We start from the raw sequence: 20,677 nt of genomic DNA, 5'->3' as shown, positions 1-20,677 counted from the left end.
CTTTAATGTGAAAGTGTGATAAACTTGCACTGCAAAGCAACCATTACAGTACTTTGCAACAATATTCATGTACTACTGAGTAATTACATGAGTCCAAGCATCTCCATGATTTTATTTACTATAGAAAAATAGCACATTCTGATTGTTATCCACAAATTTTGCACATGATTACATTGTGAAACATTTTAGAGTTCATTACTTTGTTATTAAAAGACTAGTCAACCTTTCAGTTCCTTCCTCCACTGTGCATACAAAGCATTTTTGAGCTAAATACTTCCTGTGAACCTTGGCTGGTAACACACGCGCTCAAAACATATGCCAGTGACTGGTTCAGTCAAGACAAAAACAAATGTCTAAAATGTAAGGGAAATACAACTCCATTGTAGTTAGTGGTTACATGCGGTGGATGTTTGTGTGATCCATGAACTGCTTAAGGTTCTGCAAATTGTCCCACCATTTGAAGAGGAATGTGTCAGCGATTAGCTGAAACCAGGGAGTTATCTCCAGTTCTTTATGCTTGGCCTTCTCCAGCATTTGTCGGAGCTCTTCTTTGCTCACATAACAGTAGCTTTTGATTTCGTTGGTGTCAGGGCTTAACTCCACATCCTGCAGAGACAAATAATGTATATGTTGTTATTGATTACAAACGAGTTCTGAAGGACAGTAATCCATTTATTGCGTGGGTTAGGTTTCGGACCCTCCCCCTAATAAGAAAAATCTGCAACTCTTTTCAGTTATACAGAGTAGTACTGTACATTGTCACTATTCTTTGTAATGTGTTTTATTTATTATTTTTTTTGAAATACAGTTTTATTTTAGGCTAGAAAGCGTTTACTTTACCACCCCAAAAAAATCCAACGATATGTCGAATTGTGTGCCATTTGACACCCAAAAAAAAAAACGCTAGTCAAATAAGAGTACCGAATTTTCCGCACTATAAGGCGCACCTAAAAGCCTTTAATTTTCTCAAAAGCCGACGGTGCCACTCATAATCCAGTGCGCCTTATATATGGATCAATATTGAGCCTTTAGTGCAGCTCCATCTAATGGATGCATAACGTAACCCCAGGCTCTACTGTAGCGTCTATTCTATGCGCCTTATAAATGGGAAAAGTTTTAAAATAGGCCATTCATTGGAGGTGCGCCTTAATGATTTTTTTTTTTTTTCTTAGATCGACCATTCATTGGGGGTACTGCCTTATAATGTGGTGCACCTTATAGTGCGGAAAATAGGGTACTTTGTCAAACAACCCAACAGAACTTCATATTTCACTGCTACTACTACCTTCTGCATGAACAGGATGTAGTCAATCTCATGTTCTCCCCAAACACCATCGGACTGGGCTTTATAATGGATTCTCGTTAGATACGTCATTTCATCTGGAGTTACCTTCAAACCAACAGGAGAGTGCAGAGGGGTGGGGTGATCAGATGCACCAAAATACACGTTAATCCTTTGTCTCTCCATCTGCCATACTTTACCTGTTCTATGGGGATCCCCAGTTCAGCTTTGAGTCTCCTCTGCGCAGCTCTCCTTACTCCGATAGCGTCTTTCTCTTCCAGCTCACCGTCCGTGTGTAAAGGGTGACTGCAGCATGTGTTTGTGAAACAGCCTGCCACGCAGACGGTGTACAATATGAAAATGAACCACGGGAACAAATCTTTGTGTGCAGAGTCACGCTAATTTAAAAATGAGCTACTTACCCGGAAAAGTGATCTTGGCATCGGACCGCTGCTGTAAGAGCAGCTTCTCTTCACTGTTAAAAATGAAGACGCTAAACGCTCTGTGTAGTAAACCTGGTGGTGGAAAGTACAAACTGAATGGTGAGAAATGTATCCGAGAGGCAAGATGGGCGCAAAAGTGGGGAGCAATTCACCTTTATCGATGTTGGCGTTTAGGTGGCAGTTTTTCTTAGTGTCGGCGCCGACCCGTTGGTCGTCCTCGTCGATGAGGATGCACATCTCTGCCAGCAACTGCACTTGCTTCTCATCAAGGTGGTCTGTGGTTATTTCGGGCATTCTGGACAAACACTGCGGGCGACGCACGTCACTGCACAAAAACTTACTCATTTACTGTCCTTTACACAAACCTTAACACCTTGAAATAAGCATGTCTGCCTACTACTTGGAGAAATGTGACAGCAAGTGTTTTTGTTTCCTGAAAAGGAATGTTTTAAAAAGTGTGAATGTGTTTAAAGCATGCAGGAGAGTTTAAACCCAATCACGTTTTAGTTATTTTCTTTTTTTTCTTTAGATCGCTCTGATATCCCTGTATATCACGCATTTGTTGTAGCAAGTAAGCTAGTTTGACGTAATGTCGAATACTGCAAAGTAGTTCGGAAGCGTGAAGCGGTCATGAGGACTTCTCTTGGTTGGTCGGCATGCTCGGCTAACGCAGCTTTGAGGAAATCCGCTTCGTTCTGACTTATAGCAACATAAAAGAGGCCCAAAAAAGCTTACCTGGATAGCGATCGGACGAGCGTGACGACCGGCTGGGGAGACCCTCCGTTCCAAGATGGACTGCAGCCTACAGCGCCAGCAGGTATGTTTGTTTTCCACGCGGTTGCTCCTTGGGAGGTTACCGCCCGTAGCACCGCCCACAACGACCGCACCATCGTGGGACCAAAAGCTGCAAACCAATCACAGACACGTGAACCTCGGCTCGGGTAAAAACATGGAATGGTATTTGTCAACCCGGATTGCAAACAGTGTCCCCTAACTCTGTCGTGGTTCGTAATTTGCATTAATGTACCGGCTGATTTTATTATGCTAACGCAGGTGTATTACATTATAACGTATTATATATATTCCCCATCCGTGTCTGTCTAAAACAATTGTTTTGCATTTGTAATTGTTGCATCCAAGGATAATTCATGGGAATCCCTTGTGTATTGTGTCACTTTCTGGTGTGGAAAAAAAATCCTTGTGAAATTTGAAGAAAAAAACCCCCATGCATTTAAGATGTTTGGTCTTAGCTCGCAGAAATGAGCGAATCCATTCCCGGATTTTATGTTCTGGCTTTACTATCAACACTGTTCATCACAGACGTAAGACGAGATCGGACCACAGCACAAAGCGTGGCCCACTCCACCCATCCAACTGACCACTCAAATATGTGGGCTGCGCTACATACATTAAAGGAAAAAAGAAAAAATATATACTTACTTTGTCCTTTGAGCTGTGGTGGACTGATTGCGCTACGCCCGTTATTATGACTTTTGCTTTCGCTCACGACGCCATTGACAGCGCAGCGCAATACTGTACCTGAATCGCTCGACGACAAGTCCACGGGTCTTGTAAGTGACGTCACTACCCTGCCATTGGTCGCTGAAATCGTGCCGTGAAAGCTTATTGGTGGGCGTCGTACCGAACACAAAATGCGTAACGCGGAAGTATTTTTGCACATTCGCAGTCCGTGATGTGTCAAAAAAATGGAGAGAATTTTCTGACCGTTTGCATGGTGTTTTCCTCTGCCACATAGTTGACTGGCAGTGATTTTTTTTTTTTGGTATTTTGATAATGTACGGAATATCAGACGGGATTAGTGTGTACTGAGTGACGTTAAACGCCGCAGTGACGAAGAGAACCAGTGAGACTGAGAAATGGAGCGACTGACATTTAAAAGTGTGTGTGCTGCTTGAGGTGGACCGAGACAGCGGTGAGTCTTTGTCGCGTATGCGGGGAACCAATCGTCAACTTTAATGTACATCGAGTGGTTCATGGACTTGTTCATGTGATAATCATGTGTTTTTGTTATTATGTTTTTGTTATTATTTTGAGCTATTGTTGCTATTATATCGACCTCGTTACTGTCTACGTGGGCGTATAGCGCTTCCAAACAGGTTCTTTTCGGGCATGGAGGCACATTAAAATTCCATTTATCTGGTATTCTTTTAAATGGATATCATTTTTCAATTGAGAACTGTATGCAGTGAGTCTCAAAAGTGTGGTACGGTTCCCTCTAGTGATACGCGAAATAATAACTGCCTACATGCTTCTCTTCTTCTTCTTCTTCTTTCTTTCGGCTTGTCCCTTTCGGGGTCGCCACAGCGTGTCATCTCAGATGAACGCACATATATATTTGGCACAATTTTTACGCCGGATGCCCTTCCTGACGCAACCCTTCTCAGGGAGTGGAGGCCCCAGTTCTATTTAATAATCAGTCCAATTCATTCACATGAATCTTTAGGAACTATTTATTTATTTAAACATTTTGGGGCAATTTGTATGTAACTGCAGGTCATTGAAATTTAATCATAATTTAAGTAACTGTTATGAATTTCTTATATTTAAATGCTGCACCAATATTCAAACTGTTTGTTACAGTGGCTTGTGGACGTATTAAATGTATTTTTTGTTGGGGGGGAGTAAAACATCTGCCTTTATTTTTTAAAGTCAAGTCAGGCTTGCTGTGCTACTTTTAAATTTGTCAGTTAGGATGAAAGGGCGACATGGTGGTGAAAGGGCGACATGGTGGAGGAACATGGTGGAGGAGCTGGAAAGCTTTGGCCTCACAGTTCTGAGGCCCTGGGTTCAATCCCAGCCCTCCCATTGTGGAGTTTCCACATTCTCCCCGTACCTGCGTGAGTTTTCTCCAGGCTTTCCGGTTTCCTCCCACATCCCCAAAACCATGCAACATTAATTGGACAGTAAATTGCTTCTAGGTGTGATTGTGAGTGCGGCTGTTTGTCTGGATGTGCCCTGAGATTGGCTGGTGTACCCCGCCTCTGGCCTGTTGACAGCTGGGATAGGCTCCAGCACTCCCTGTGACCCTCATGAGGATAAGCAGCGAAGAAAATGGATGGATGGATGCATGATGATAGTACTTGGAGAGCTAAGTACAGTATTTTGTTAGGTGGTACTTTGTGCAGGCGGCATGGTGGGCGGGTGGTGAGCACTTCTGCCTCATAGTTCCAAGGAGCCGGTTCAAATCTGGCCTCACCTCTGTGCAGTTTGCACTCCCTCCAGTTGTGTGGGTTTTCTCTGGGTATTTGGGTTTCCTCTCACATTCCAAAAACATGCATGGTATGGGGTTGTTTGTTTGTATGTGGCCTGGTGACTAGTATAGTGTGTAGCTTTGTCTCTCGTTCGCAGTCATCTGGGATAGGCTCCAGCAGGTCCGTGACCCTTGTGAGGATAAGGGGTATGAAAAATGGATGGAGCGTACTTTGTGTAAAAAGACGCAAATCTAGTAAACTCTAAATACTGCTAACTCGTTTTACAAAGTTACAAAATTTAGATTGTTGCATTAATAAACTTCATTCATGCATATAAAACATATTATATACTAAATTCGATCTTGCTTGTGTAGCTGTTGTTTAGTATTGTATATCCCTTCACTCCCTTCAAATATCATGTCTTGTAATCTTTGTATGTCCGTGTTAGAAGTGGCAGAAGTACTGATATCGTTTAGTAGACGTATAGTAGTACTGATTCAACTCCTGTACATAAAGTTTAAAAATAAACTACACACTACTGAAGTTGTAATGTAAAAGGATTTTTTACTGGCAGCTATATGCAATATGTTTTGATAATGCAGCACAATAAGAATACAACTTCTGTGCACACAAAATAGTTTGCCTCCTTTATTAATTTACCCAAATTAATTTACTACACTACTGCCTACTGTATTTTATTTCTAAAGTCGGACAACTAGGGGTGACTTTCAAGGTGACCTAACACGATAATTGCTACAATATATGCGTAGTACAAAAATATTCACATTTAAAATTTTGTTATATTTGGATGGATTTGTCATTGTTAGTTCACATCCCTGTAATTGTTGTGAATGTGAACTTCCTTTTGACCCGCAGGCAGATGGTGCTAACTGGCCAGCGCCAGCCACCCCTCAACCGTCCAGCCCTGACGGGTTTCGTTGGCCCGATCTCCAGGTAGGAATTAAGCAGTAGGCAGGGCCATCCAGCAAAGTAGGCGGGATGCCCGTTGAGGGTGGGAGCAGCGGCAGCTCTGCCTCAGCTGCTCGACACCCCAAACAAAAGCGCAAGGCTCACAGCCTGTCTATCCGGCGCACGAACAGTACGGAGGAAAGGCCACCTGGCATCCACAGAGGAGACATGCTGGAGGGACAGGTAAGAAGGATACCTCGATCACCATGTAATCATGTCGCTTTTCAAGCCATGAATACCTTTTCTCAACATACACAGGAGTAGTCTGGACTCGAACATTTACCAGAAATTGACACCTATCACTGCTACATGTCATTTGGTCAGGAAATGCTTTTTGCCTGTCAAGAAAGTTCAATAACGGCCGGTTGAGGAGCATTGGTCTTATTTTCTCTACTTGTTTTGAGAATCTGCTTTTTCCATGTTATTCCAGGATGTTAAATGAACTTATTTAGATTCAGCATAGCTGTTCTCCTCTCGAGTTTAATGTCCTAATGACCTGAGGTTTAGTACTTATTTTTCTTTTCAAAACTGAAGCAGTTTTTGACCACAGTTCAGGTTCGACATTAATCTCCAGTGGTTGCTTTAGGAGAACATAACCTTCATTTATTACTTCTGGAAAGGGAAGATCATAAATATTAGCGGGTAGGTATTTACTTAGGGAGACCAGAACACCTTCTGTTCGATCACATAGATCCTTTTTGTAAATATTAGAGTTGACTAGTGTAAATGTTTTTCAGTCATCTGTCGGAAAGGAAAGGTGTGTTTCTACTACAGTTTGTTTTCATAGCAAGCTTTTATCATGATTTATGCTTTTCAAGATTGGGACTGCTAATCAAACTATTAAGTTTTAACGCTTATGTTGATCATGTGGGATCATTTGAAACAAAATGGAATGCACTATTGCGCCTCAAGTAGTTTACAGGAAGAAGATATCAGCTGTGGAGAAGGTTACAGCCATATAAAACTTTGGGAAACACTCTCGCGGTATTATCTCCAAACAAATTTTTATCTTCAAAGTGTTCAATACTAACATCTGTTACCAGTGTAGCTGTCACTTTATCCTGGTTGGCTTAATAAGCCACTCAAACAAGAGCCTGTAACTTGCACTGAGCGGTTGTCTCATCAAGTTTTAATATCGGCCGCTTGTCCGCGTTTGATTGGTCTTCTCTTGACCTGCTGGCTCAGTTAATGTGCAGCACCTACCCTGCTTCTCGCCACATCCATCTACTCTGCTTTAAAACTGACAACAAACATGCAAAATGCACTTTCCCACATTGCCATCATGAGCCTGAAAATGCCGGAGGTTTTAGGGGCGCAACTAAGCAGCTTTGTATACGTAAAAGCTGCTTGTTGTTTCCTAATTGATCTTTTTTTATTTATTTATTTTAAACCAGCTTGCGGTGCTGACACAAAGGTCAGGAAACGTACGTCATTGCGACGAACTGTTGCTTTTGAACTTGTGCCAGAAGAAAGAGTGACAGTTGCCGGCCTGTTTGCTTCCTTGGTCCTCTTAACAGTTGGCCACGGACAGGAAACAAGGCCCAGCTCAAACAGAGCTGTCAAATGCAGAAACGTTGCTGTCATGCTAAGTTTTACTTCTTTCGACGTGTTGGGCGGGTGTAGCCTTGGTGATGACCTGGTAACTGGGCACTTCTGCTGAGATCAAGTACAGCAACTGGATAAGAAATGTTCTACAAAATAATAATGCTTAGTTTTGATTGACACTATCAGTGAGCTACCGTTGTAATTGAGCAAAGTGAGTGTTAAAGATTTCCATCTGTTTAAGACTGAAATGCAACATTTTTGTGTGTCATCGTAGGACTCCAAGCTGCCCCCCTCGCTACGTAACAATCTTCTTGACCTGTTTGGCCAGATTGAACGAGAGTTTGAAAATCTCTACATCGAAAACCTTGAACGTGAGTGCATCGGTTTGTTCAGTCCATGAACTGTGGTTTAAAAAACGTTAACCAAGGCAACATCAATAATCCCAAAACTTAGTGGCAATGATTGTTTTGCATATTTTAGGAACATGCAAGTACTTTGTTGATCTTTAGCCATTGATTGACCAAACCGGAATGTAGGCTATGTGTGTCTGTTAAAACCTTGTCTCTGTGCTAACATTACAGTACGACGGGAAATTGATTCCCTGAATGAACGTCTGACTGGCGACGGACAGAATCTTGAGGGAGGAGATCCGTCAAAGGGAGCCCTGAAAACAAAAGGTCTAGTATTTCCTGTGGGATTTGTTGGAGTATTGTTATTGTTATGCTCGTCTGTTCTCCCGAATGCAGATTTTGCAGCTTCACTGAAAGATTTTGGAATGACGGATTTAGGGTGAGAAAACACATTTGGCAGTCATTGGATCAGAAGATTGCATTATGAGAAGAGTAGATTTCAAACGTATCATGGCCGAGTGTGCAAACTGGGTAAGAGTACAAATCAAAGATATGGCAGAAGTAGTGCGTTCAAAAATCCTTATGGCTTCCTGTCACAACGCTGAATGCTCTACACTCAGCAGACTCAAGAGTACCAGAGCTGTGCCATTAATTATGTAATTTTGACCCCCAAGGTAAACAAAGTCTGGGAAAAGTCTCACTATGCTGCGGTCATTTCTACACAATTCCAAACATCAATCATAATAATAAACATTCTGTAGTGTAAATTTTTATTAGCAAGTGATTATATGTGATATTTGGATATCCATCCATTTTCTTCGCTGCTTATCCTCACAAGGGTCGCGGAGAGTGCCGCAGCCTATCCCAACTGTCAATGGGCAGGAGGCAGGGTACACCCTGAACTGGTTGCCGGCCAATCGCCGGACACATCGAGACAAACAGCCGCACCCACAATCACAACTAGGGATAATTTAGAGTGTCCAATTTATGTTACATGTTTTTGGAATGTGGGAAGAAATCGGAGTTCCCGGAGAAAACCCACGCAGGCACGGGGAGAGTATGCAAACTCCACACAGGCGGGGCCGGGATCGAAACCGGGACCCCAGAACTGTGAGACCAACGCTTTACCAGCTGATCCACCATCCCACCTGGTGCCTTCATATAAAGCTAATTTAAAACTGGAGCCTAATCATCTGTTTGTATCAATATCATTTTATTTACATGTAAGGCCCACCATAAATATGATATACAAGATACTCTCTCTTAACTCTAGAGATCATGTTGCATGTGCGTGAGATACATAAATTCAGCGCGAAAGTGTTCAAACGTCATTGACAAGTACTTACTCCCACCACAAAGTAAACCTTTGAAATGGTGACTTGAGCTGTATCTGGGTCACTACTCCAGGACTGAAACAGACTACCGGTATTTTTATTTATTTTTTTAAAAAGGTTTTCAACAGCTGTGAGTTTGTTTCTATTTGTAATGTTCACTTTGTCTTTGTCCAACAGCCAGCCACAGCACCAGCCAACTGTCACAGAAGCTGAAGACGACCTACAAAGCCTCGACTAGTAAGGTATTGGACTCTTCTGTTTGCCTTTTTTTTTATACAGTTGATAAATATGGTACCTGTGTAAATATTTGGAAAAAGATGTGACTATCACATGGGGCTTTGTTTCCAAGTGAGAACAAGACACCTCGCCTTGTTCTATCATCTAAGGTAATGTGCTATGTCACGTATTTAAGTATAATTCATTGACAGAGTTAACTCGTTTTAGATAGTCACACCTCCCTTGTATTCTTCCTTTGTAACGTCTCTGCTATATATAATAATTGTACACTTTCAGTGGCAAAATAGGTGGCCCAAGCAATTTCAGTATGGCCACTTGAGAGTTATGAGAAGGAGAATCATGGGTAATGTCCCGTGTATACTGTTAATCACATGCCCTGATTCTCTTTTTAAAACTGCAGTCTGACCTTGACTCCGTATCTCGTCTCCCAACTTATTTTTAGCAACAGCAGCGTTGAAAGATATATAAAATACCATATTTCCTCATCTAGCAGCTGGGAACAATTTTACTCAACCGTTGCAAGTACCAAGAAGCTATTAGGGGGAAAAGTCACGGTTAGCTAATGACCTTTATAAGGTTACTGGTTGGCGCATTTCGGGAACAAAATGCAAAACATTGTAAAATTAAACGGAAAAAAAAAATGCGGCAATAAATCACTGATTCTTGAACAAAACACTGTAAACTCCACAATAAAATGAACATCTTACAATGTAATCAATAGCAATAGTCTTCTTTTAGGCAAGAAACAGTGTAGGGAAAGTGCAACAGTTTGATCAGTCTCCATTATTATGCAAAAGATCCAGCAAAGGCATTTTTATATTTTGCTATGGCTTCATCTGAAGAGCCGGGAGAGGCTGTTAAAATTCCGCTGGAATTTGCCCGAGCTTTGTTCCTGCTGCATTGCTGTTCACGTTTGGGTGATGCCATTTCAAATGTGTTAGCAAGATTTCTGTACTGCCAAAAGTATATTGTCAATGTCCACTAGACAGAGGCTGAGGTGCGCTGTGTTTGTTTACAGAATGGTATCTTGCTAAAGAGTTTGACATCCTTTTCCTTAATTAATTTGTTGCGTGTGGGAGGTCATCCCATCTCGTCTGTCTCCATACTGCTAAAAATGTGAATATGAATACATTATTGTGATGGTAGAACTTTCTCTTTTAACACACAGCTGTACACATGCCTTGTTGGCTCTGCATGCAGTGCTGCAGGAAGTTTGACGCATGGTATTTTCAGTCCTAGCAAACATAATATTACACCCACCTAGTGCCACTGTCTTTTTTTTCTGGGGGAATATGAGGGTGAGTTATTTATTTTTCAAGTGGATAATACACCTGGATATTAATTCAGGGTTTCTCTCAATTAGAGCAAAGCCTACCAGTTGTAGGAAGCATATTATTGAAGTAGGCTATCAAGATTATACTCCATTGGTAAACAGCTATCCTAAAATGCACAACATGACCTTATTCTACCCTTGCTTTTATTACCCACTCCACTGTCTATAAGATGTTGACTTTCTCAAAGTACAGAAACTATTTTGAGCTTGTCTGAGCTAGAGAAAGACTGAGTGGAATATAACCCACCACTAAAATGAGAAAAGAGAACACACGGGATCAAGGCAAGACTCCGGACAAATATAGCTGTTCCATATTCTTTCCTTTCGGGGCTGACAATGTAGAGACCCTGAATACTTAGACTTTCTCTACGATGTTATCAGGAGAAACAGTCTAACTATTCAATACGGCAATCAGTAGGAGCCCAACAGTTGGAAAGGGTAATATTGTTGGAAAGAGAAAATTATCCCTGTGCTGTAGCACGTGTTACTGCATTCTTTCTCTGATTACAAATCTGTGAAAGATCGGCTGCTTTGCTGCTGCTCTATAAACACTGCAGAAAATCTCAACAAAACCATGTCTTGTTTCTCTGCTTACACTTCAAATGAGACTCATGACTTAAAATGTAATACTATTTGTACATATTTGAAGCCAACTTTAACTTGAAACTTTAACTTGAAATGTGTAGAGAGAAAAAAATTCACCACTGCCATTTTCAAAGTGTAATTGAAAAATATTCTTGCTAAGATTTTGAGTTTTTATAGTGTAAAAATAACAATAGTATTACTCAGTAATTATGATCGCAAGCTGAGTCAAGCATAACTGAACCATGGCTTCTGTATGGAAGCGGGTTGCCCTTGAATCAAATGGGCTGTTTGTCTCATCGCTCGCCGTTGATAATTTTCTAATAGCTGGAGATAAATAAGGTTCCATTGTGATCCTAAGCACACCTGACAGAATGAGAGCATACATTAACACAATCTGACGCAAGCGAACCAGATGCTTTGCTGCAGCATTGAATCCCTCCCAAAGATGGATGCTCTTTACCCTGGTCAGTCGTTTTCTTGTAGCAGTATGTGTGGCATGGACTGTGACTGGTTTGTTGCAAGGTTGAGGTAAACCTCTAGTGACCCGTGTCAAGTCATCTGACTCCAGTCCCCCACCTCCGGCACTAGGCTCATGCTTCCATACTCAATCCTCTTCGTATCACTTGAGTTTCTAAATACTGTATATAGTTATCTTTAGTATCCTTTCACAGAATCTCATGTATTCAGTTGTGTTTTTATATGATTCCATTTGATCTGCCAAGTAAATAGAAGAGACACAGCAAATTAGTTACACCGTATATTACATAGTCACATCGACACCACTCAATTATTGTTGTCTCATGGCATGCACCAAAAAGTTACTGATAAAACAATACTAAAAGCATTATAAGATTTAGCAATTAAATATCTGCTCTCTGTTTTCAATTTAATACACTGAAAGAAAGAAAAACAACGCCATCTATTGTGGCGCCGTTCCCAGCAGACTCCTAATGCAGAGCTGTCACTTGCGCTCATAATATCACCGAAAATGTAACTTGTTTACATTCTTAGAGGTTTGTATTTAAAAAAAGTGAGATCAAGATATTTGGGCTACTTAACTTCACTGACAAATATAATAAACAACCTTGGAACACTAGTAACATTCCTCAATAAAACAAATGTGTTAGAATTTTATTTCAAAACAGCACATTGAAACTGGTCACGAACAGTTGCTATCATCACTTCAAAATAATGACATTTTTTTTAGTAAATATTCAGAACTAGGGATGGGGATCTGAACAAAGTGAAATTTGCTTGTTTTAAACCACTGTTGCAAATTTATGATACAGCACTTATGATCAAAACAGCAACACTAGCCTTTTCGTTTATCATAATTGTATCATGTTTTCATTTTGTTTTTGCATATTGATCGACCTAAAAAATATTCAGTACCCATTCAAATCCAATTTAAAGTTCAAGTGTCATCCCTATTAAGATTCTAAAATGGATATTGTAATGAAAAATACATATAACATTATTCACTTCAATGTCTATACGAAAAAATAAATGTGAGCAGAGAGCGCATCACCCGTGCACAAAGTTGCAGAAGTGTCATTCTACGACATCCAAGTGGTCGCCATATTGGCTGCATCCTCTGTCCGTAAAGGCACCTGGACATTCGCCAATGAAAACACGTAGTGGACCCTACTATGGGAGACGAACACGCCCCTTCTGACACGGAAGCTCTTTTCGAAAAGGAGAACACCACACAACTGAGTGAAGTTACTGGGGCAATATTACACGATCGTTTCAAGCCATATTCAGATTATATGCGATCACGGCCAAACCGCCTCCCCGTCTGATCCACCTCCACGGTGGAGATGAGCCATTGCGGCTCATTGCAGCCGGCCGGTGTGGCTCATTTTCAGCGCCGAGGTGGCCTATCACGGAGCCGAGCTGTGCTGCTTTATGGGGTTGTTCATAGCTGCCGCAGTACGCAGTACGCGGTGAAGAACACCATCGAGCCGGGGCGCTTTACTGGGATGTCGTTGCACGCGGCAGAGTGAGGCATTGTCGGCTGCGTTCTTCAGAGCCGCCACCGTCCACAAGCCCGACGCGCAGCCTTTGCTGAAGCCGTGACGGGCGAACGTGGTGCCTCAGCCAGTGTGGCTCATTTTTGGTGCCGTGGTGGCTTTTCATGGAGCCGAACCAAGCAGCTTTAGGGGGTTGTTCATAGCCGCCGCAGTATGCGATGAACAACACCGTCGAGCAGGGGCACTTTACTGCGTTGTCGTCGCACGCGGCTGAGTGAGGCATTGTCGGCTGCGTTCTTCAGAGCCGCCGCCGTCCGCAAGCCCGATGCGCAGCCTTCGCTGGTGAAGCGACGCAGCAGCCCGACGCCGTTCGACGCGCACATCGACACATTTTGTACGCGGATCTTTTGTTACGTTATGAGAGACCGAGTTCATGGTCCGCCCCAAACTATTATTTTTTTTTAGTAGCTGTATACAGACCTACCTGTCATTTGGAACCCACGAAGCTCTCGTCCTCTGCACCCGTGCAATCCATTTTTCACAGCGAACAGGGTCTCTTGCAAACTTATGAAGGGTAAATCCATTCTCCGGAGTGCTCAAGCAATGTCCAGCAATGCAACTAACCGGCATTTTGGCTAACACGAAGGAACAACGAGCTACCTTCCCGGAGGTAAAACTAATGGAAACAAACGTGTCCACTTGGGGGCACTTCTGTCCTTTACGTCACTTCCTGCTTCTTCTCGAAAACTAATCCCTCGAGAGGATTTTCATGGCAAGAGTTACAAAAAGCTGTATACATCAAAATCATGTTTTGTGGTGGGGAAAAAAAACGCATGGGCCCTTATTGACTGCCGCTTTTCATTAATAACATGCTAAAAATCATCCATTTCATGACAGTGGCCCTTTAGGTTCTTTGTATGAGTTTTATTGTTCTCATTCAGATTGTATCCAGCTTCAAAGTCACTACAGGGTCCAGAGCTTTATGCCATCTGCAAAAGGAGTATGTTGGCCACCGAGATGGAATTTGGGAACTTAGTGTAACCAGAACTCAGCCAGTAGTCCTGGGAACTGCATCAGCAGGTACATCACGTTGCAATGTGCAGCTCACTAAAACACTTGGTCTTACCTCCCCCCATGTGTGTCATAACACTTGATTTGGCAAAAATTATCACAACTGCCAATACGTGCTTTCTTCACAGACCACTCAGCCCTGCTTTGGAGTATAGAGACTGGTAAATGTCTGCTGAAGTATGGCGGTCATGCAGGATCAGGTAATCAGAGCTTCTACATATAGTATTTCCCCACTATTTGCAGGTGACAAAGACTGAGACTGAATAGTAAATATCTGAAGTCGATGCCACCCCAGAAAGGTGAGAATTGCCTATAGATGCCACAAGATGGCGGCAAAACACAATTTTTTACATTCCAAAGGAAATGACGACTTTGTAGGGGACAAAGAAGTAGGGACGGCCTCCATTTAATTTGTCGAATTTACTCAAGAACATTTTGAATGCAGTACTTTAACGCAACTTGAGTGCTGTTGAAAAGAAAAACTGCTTTTACTTAATTTCATTGAGTTCCTCACCAGATACTATTTTAGTTCTAGTACTTACTTTTATTCAGGTAATTTTTTTGATGACTCTTTTTTTTACTTGATTCATATTATTCCAAAGTTACAGTAATTTTGAGCACAATTTGTGGCTATTCTATCTTCTGGAAGAAAAAAACTATACTGCATAGTCTTCAAAACATGGATCAATGTTTAAAATCTTTAATTCACACTAACATACTTTCTTTGGAAGTGTTTGAAAAGTATTTTTGTTACTATGAATCTTTTGTATTGATCCCTCCCACAGTCAACTCTATCAAGTTCCACCCCACAGAGCAGATGGCCCTCACAGGTAAGAACTCGAATATTTGCATCAATAAGTTATTTTGCCTCATTGCTTTTTGAGTGTGCTTTCCTGATTCTCTCCCATCGAGCATTTAATCTCGATGTGCGGGTACCTTGATGTGTCCTTGTGTCACCCCCAGCCTCCGGAGACCAGACAGCTCACATCTGGCGCTACATGGTGCAACTACCTACCCCCCAGCCACCACCAGATGTCAGTGTGAGTCACTTTAGTATGGCCAATTGGAAGGAGTTGAATATTGCTGGAAATAGTTTGACATTTCTGATTGACTTTATCTGTATTAAAGCAGGCGACTGAATATTTTGTGCAATTTTAGGCACCGTGTGACGATGACCAGGATTCCTCAGACAGAGAAGAAGGCGAGGTGGACTGTGACGGCGCTTGCGAGGTGCCCACTGTCCGGGTTGCTACGGCCACCCTGAAAAGTCACCAGGGTGTTGTTATCTCTGCTGATTGGCTTGTTGGCGGCCGGCAAGTGGTGACAGCTTCTTGGGATCGTGCCGCCAACCTTTATGAAGTAGAAACATCAGAACTGGTGCACACACTCACCGGTAAATGAACAGATAGCCCTGTGATTGGCTTCCCATCTAATGTATTTAGGTTATGAAAGCATTTTATTTCAGTGATAAAACATGAAATTGTTGAACAATCGTGAAAATCCGGTTTGCAATTTGCTGTAGATGTTAGAAGATGGCTGCCAAGATCTTCAAACTCAGATTGGTATTCCTTTTGAATTTATTATTTTATGCCTCACAGTTGTGAGGACCAGGTTTCGAATCTTGGCGCTGCCTGTGTAGCGTTTGCACGTTCTCCCCGTGCCTGCGTGGGTTTTCTCCGGGCACTCCGGTTTCCTCCCACGTGGCAAAAAATGCATTAATTGGGAATGCTTTTTTTTTTTTTAACTAATACCTGAATGATCAGAAGTGAAGGCAGATTTCTTTCTCTCTGCAGGCCATGACCAGGAGTTAACCCACTGTTGCACCCACCCCACCCAGCGCTTGGTGGTCACCTCATCCAGGGACACCACCTTCAGATTGTGGGACTTCAGAGACCCATCCATCCACTCCGTCAATGTCTTCCAGGGACACACAGAGTCAGTCTTTCGCTTACACACATACCCGCACAGTATTAGAATTTGTATTGAAAGACTATTCTCTGCAGTATTTAGTTAGGCCACGCAGTGGTGCTCTGTTCTCTCTCTGGTGTCTGCTTCCCAGACGATTCCCTCACACACAAATCTGCTAAACCCAGTCCTCCACTTGTATCTCATTCATTACTAAGTGCCCCCCCACCTCCCAGCTTCTCACAGCATCTCTCTGTGTCTTGTATACAGTATTTATCTGTCTGCCTCCCATTAATCCCCCTCTCTGTGTACTTTTTCCACTGTGAGCATTCAATTGCTGTCACTCATTTTAGCTCTGCAGCAACAGCTTGTCTGCTCTTTCAGACTTGTGCTTCTGGAGATGTCTTTGGGAACATTTCGTCATTGGTAGGAGGATCCATGGCTAACATGCATTACCCAATCCACAGCTTGCTTTCCCGTAACAAATTGGCAACATACCGTTAAAAAAATTGTATCTCTTCTTATCTCCGTCCCTTAAATGTTAATAGACTGACTTGTTTGACTTTCAAACAATTGTAATGATTCATCAAACTTGGATTTATAACAACCGCAACAAAAAATAAAGTCAATGAAATAAACAGGACTGACAAGAGCAGCAATTTAGAGTTGCACGAAAACGTATGTACATTAAATCCTTTGTAATTACATAGATTTCTGATGAAATCATAAAATGTTATCTGATCTTCAGGTAAGTCACAGGAATAAAAAAAAAACATTCTGCTTTAACTGATTAGACACAATTAGATTTCCAGACATTTTATAATTCCTGGGGGTTGTATAACAATGTATTATTACATAGTTTTTCACGTGTTGTTCATTCTTAGTTTTCTTTCATTTTGACACACATGGTTATGTGGTCACACGACTGACCGCCTCTATGTAGGAAGAGAGGTCCATTACCTTTCTTCCAATCAATCTTTTTATCAATACCAACCTAACTATCTTACTAATTAGTGAGCAGTTTGCTGTGACAAAAAGGAAAGCTGCCATTTCTTCAATGTGGCACACTGACAAATGTCAGAATGTTCCCTCTTTTATGGAACGCTGCCTCACATTTCTTCTATCCTCTTCGCCAATTAGCGCTAATGCTTAGTGACAACAATCCGCAGCAGTTAAAAGTGCAGCAAACACCCAGCATCCCACCGCCCGGCCATAATTGCAACGTAATGACAACTGCGCGTCAGCTAACAAAACAGCCAGCAGCAAAGAGAGGAGTCGGTGGACTTGCGCCACAAATGCAATGTCGTGTCACATTTGTCTCTTCTGATACCAGGAGCCTTAGGATACATCATGCTGATGATTGAAATGCTTTTTAAAGTGCTTGTGTCTGTGTGTGTGTTGTCCGTTAGCTTTTTCATCTTTCCCATTTACTTCCATTAATAGTGGCTTAATGTTACAACATGATCAAGCCTTGATTTTCCAACCTCAAAACCATGAGCATAAAGTAAGGATGTCATGAATAAAAATAAAACTCACACTAACACTTACAAGCACTCCAACACATGTTCCCTTCCCTTTTTTCTAGACTTTTTCCTGTCTTCTCCCTAGTATCCTATCCAAAAATATTTGTGACCTTAGCTGTCAGCGACAAAGCAAAGGAGCCATTAAGTAGCACTGAACACTTCGCCTCCCTCCTCACACATCCTCGCTAAAAACGCTTTAACCTTAATCAACCTTTTAATGAATTACCTTGTCTGACAACGCTCCCCACACCCCCCGTCCCACCAAGCAAACCTCCTACAACTCGCTCCCTCCCGACTTCACCTGTTCCCATTTGGGTTCGACACTACAAAGTCATAGGGCGCCTACTAAGATACAGCCTTTCATGTGAGGAACTGGCTCACTTGTAGGACTTGCCCTCAATTTCACGACATGCAGCAAAAACTATGTGCGCGTGTATGTGAACGCATGCGTGAAACAGCCCTAATCTATATAATTTCTTCTACAATCTTATAAGAGTCTATGTTCTTTTGGTGCTTGCGCCACCGCTTCACCATTTTGTAGTTGTTATGCCACATGCTCAAAATGCTGAATGCCAAAGCACGTCATGTCCTGCTGCTATTTAAATGCCAAACACAGTCGTCACGGTATGACAAAAGCTGTCAGAAAACACAAATTATTTGGTTGTACAGTTTCACATTTGATGGGTGGATATGAGAACTAACATTTAAAAAGGTCATTTTCCATACAATGTCCCCTTTAAAAAAAAGATTAATAATGGCTGATGTTGATCCTGATTCACGTTATAGTAACCTAAGCATATGTAGTTTACAAAAACAAGGTCTGCAAATGTTCTTTCAAAGTACATTGCTTTTGTGTAACAGAAGTTTGTCTTTGTCTCCTTGTGTGTGTGTTGTTATTTTTTTAAATTTTGCAGCACGGTGACATCAGCAGTGTTTACAGTGGGTGACAACGTGGTGTCAGGGAGTGATGACCGCACAGTTAAGGTGTGGGATCTGAAGAACATGAGGTCACCAATAGCAACTATCCGCACGGACTCGGCTGTCAACAGGTCGGTGAATGAAGGCGAGAGTCTGTTTGTTTTTCTAGGTGTTTTTTTCCTTTTCAAAAACAATGTTTCCCTTAAGAATTGTAGCCACGATTTGATTTGTTCACATAAATAATCCGTTTGGATGTTTTTAAGTAATTCCAAATGACCGCTGCTCGCGTACTTGACAAGCTGTGTAAACAGGGACATTAATCAAATGCAAATTTGTTCAAAAGATAGAAAGCTGAAACAAAGCGACTTGAAGTTTAACACCGGAACGGGTGAAAAAAAAGTTTTATGAGCACCATTCCATTTTTAAAATGGTAACTAATGTTCAGATGCAATAATTGCTTGAAATACAATTTAAATATAACAGAAGTCATCAAAAAAAATACCCATTTGTGAATGACTCTTTGAGAGTATTTGAAATTCTATACTATCTGATGAACAAATCACATTTGTTGCTTTTGTATTTGGTCAAAGCAACAAACAAAGTATGATGCAATGAGTTGAAGTTTGGTTTAGACATAAGTAGGGCTTTGGCACTAATGTGGCCACTTTCGGCCATAGTGAACCTATTTTTCTTTTTAGGGGCAAGTTATTGATAAATTTCTCTTTGTGTGTAATGGCTCGGTCAAACAAGTTGTATGTACGGAGCGCACCTGGTTATAAGCCTCACCCAGTACATTTGTAAAGGAAATACCATTTGGTACATACATACGCCGCAGCAGCTGTGTAAAAGTCGCAAGTGCCCACATTGAAACACGAGATATTTACAAAAAAAGACGGTACACAGAAAGAGTTTAACACTAGCGCCGTACTAATGCTAAAGCCACGCTAACAGGGCCGGTTAAATAAAAACATATCGCTAAAAATCTGTGAGACACGGCAGTAAGACGCTAGCTCAATGCTAACAGGGCCAAACCGGTAAAAGGCACTTCCTCAGCACATATATTCCACCGGTCTAACTTTTACTTTTTCCGCTCAAGTGCCCTCTTGTGGCTGTTAGAAAAAATGCACCAATTAGCCGCATCACCACATAAACCTCAGGGTTGAAAGCGTGTGGAAAAAAAAATTGCGGCTTATGGCCGGAAATTACGGTAATAAGTAACACTCACTAAGCATTAATATTGCAATATTGCAGGATAAGCGTCTCTGCCAACCAGAGGATCATTGCTCTGCCCCACGACAACCGACAAGTGCGCCTGTTTGACATGAGCGGAGTGAGGTTAGCCAGACTACCTCGCAGCAACAGAATGGTAAGGAGGCAAAGGCCATTTTATATCAGCGAGCGTCATTAGAATAAAAACAACAAATATTTGTGGATGCAGGGCCACAGGCGCATGGTGTGTTGCACGGCGTGGAACGAGGAGAACCAAACGTGCAACCTGTTCACCTGCGGCTTCGACCGGCAGGCCATCGGCTGGAACATCAACATCCCTGCCTTGCTGCAGGAGAAATGAGGTCTGATGAGACGCTAACACAAATCCCTCCACGTAGTCCACCGTCTCACATGTGCTTTGAAATAAAGTAAGCCATCTTTCATAGTAAATGGTCTTAAAGATGTGAAGATCCAGCCGCAAGACACATTTGTGTTTTGACTTCCCGGCTCAATTTGCATGGACTGATTGTGCACTTTTTCCTCAGTTGATATCACTTACGCTGCACACAAAGAGGTAGGGGTCGAGTGGGCCCCCGCTAATCATTGGGGGGGGATTTGCCGGTAATTGACAACTGTTCTAATGGTATTGCAGAAAAACAAAATAAAGGTGAAATTTTCAGGATGAACCTAAATTGTGCTATAACCTTTTCAGGTGAACTTTCCTCCACCTCATTCAGTTTTGCCATTTAGCTCCGTGTTGAAAACACCCTAAAATACTGAAACATCGA

General features: G+C 42.0%; 2 protein-coding genes across 5 annotated transcripts; one reads left to right on the top strand and one right to left on the bottom strand.

The window, feature by feature from the left end:
• Positions 1 to 83: 83 nt before the first annotated feature.
• On the bottom strand, positions 84 to 3,300 carry idi1 (isopentenyl-diphosphate delta isomerase 1). 2 transcript variants are annotated; one of them, XM_061804707.1, is made up of 7 exons: positions 3,166 to 3,300; positions 2,461 to 2,629; positions 1,878 to 2,050; positions 1,705 to 1,797; positions 1,483 to 1,613; positions 1,286 to 1,390; positions 84 to 606 (listed from the first exon to the last, which is right to left on the bottom strand). In XM_061804707.1, the coding sequence occupies exons 2-7, from the start codon at positions 2,613 to 2,615 to the stop codon at positions 394 to 396; spliced, it is 870 nt and encodes a 289-aa protein (XP_061660691.1). In that variant the 5' UTR covers positions 2,616 to 2,629; positions 3,166 to 3,300; the 3' UTR covers positions 84 to 393. The 2 variants fall into 2 exon arrangements, with proteins under 2 accessions (XP_061660691.1, XP_061660692.1); XM_061804708.1 differs by lacking the exon at positions 3,166 to 3,300 and having other exon boundaries at positions 1,878 to 2,031; positions 2,461 to 2,595.
• Positions 3,160 to 20,339, top strand: LOC133492474 (WD repeat-containing protein 37-like). Of its 3 annotated transcripts, none has more exons than XM_061804705.1 (14): positions 3,160 to 3,296; positions 5,814 to 6,089; positions 7,726 to 7,822; positions 8,033 to 8,128; positions 9,313 to 9,377; positions 14,205 to 14,343; positions 14,463 to 14,534; positions 15,120 to 15,164; positions 15,298 to 15,374; positions 15,493 to 15,727; positions 16,128 to 16,269; positions 18,677 to 18,811; positions 19,932 to 20,046; positions 20,119 to 20,339. In XM_061804705.1, the coding sequence occupies exons 2-14, from the start codon at positions 5,937 to 5,939 to the stop codon at positions 20,248 to 20,250; spliced, it is 1,503 nt and encodes a 500-aa protein (XP_061660689.1). In that variant the 5' UTR covers positions 3,160 to 3,296; positions 5,814 to 5,936; the 3' UTR covers positions 20,251 to 20,339. The 3 variants fall into 3 exon arrangements, with proteins under 3 accessions (XP_061660689.1, XP_061660688.1, XP_061660690.1); XM_061804704.1 differs by lacking the exon at positions 3,160 to 3,296 and adding an exon at positions 3,373 to 3,658; XM_061804706.1 differs by lacking the exon at positions 3,160 to 3,296 and adding an exon at positions 3,373 to 3,703.
• Positions 20,340 to 20,677: the final 338 nt, after the last annotated feature.

The sequence above is a fragment of the Syngnathoides biaculeatus genome, chromosome 19 (genome assembly GCF_019802595.1).
Source record: "Syngnathoides biaculeatus isolate LvHL_M chromosome 19, ASM1980259v1, whole genome shotgun sequence".
NCBI lineage: Eukaryota > Metazoa > Chordata > Actinopteri > Syngnathiformes > Syngnathidae > Syngnathoides > Syngnathoides biaculeatus.
The sequence above is the reverse complement of the archived record's forward strand: the minus strand, read 5'-3'. Positions and strand labels throughout refer to the sequence as shown.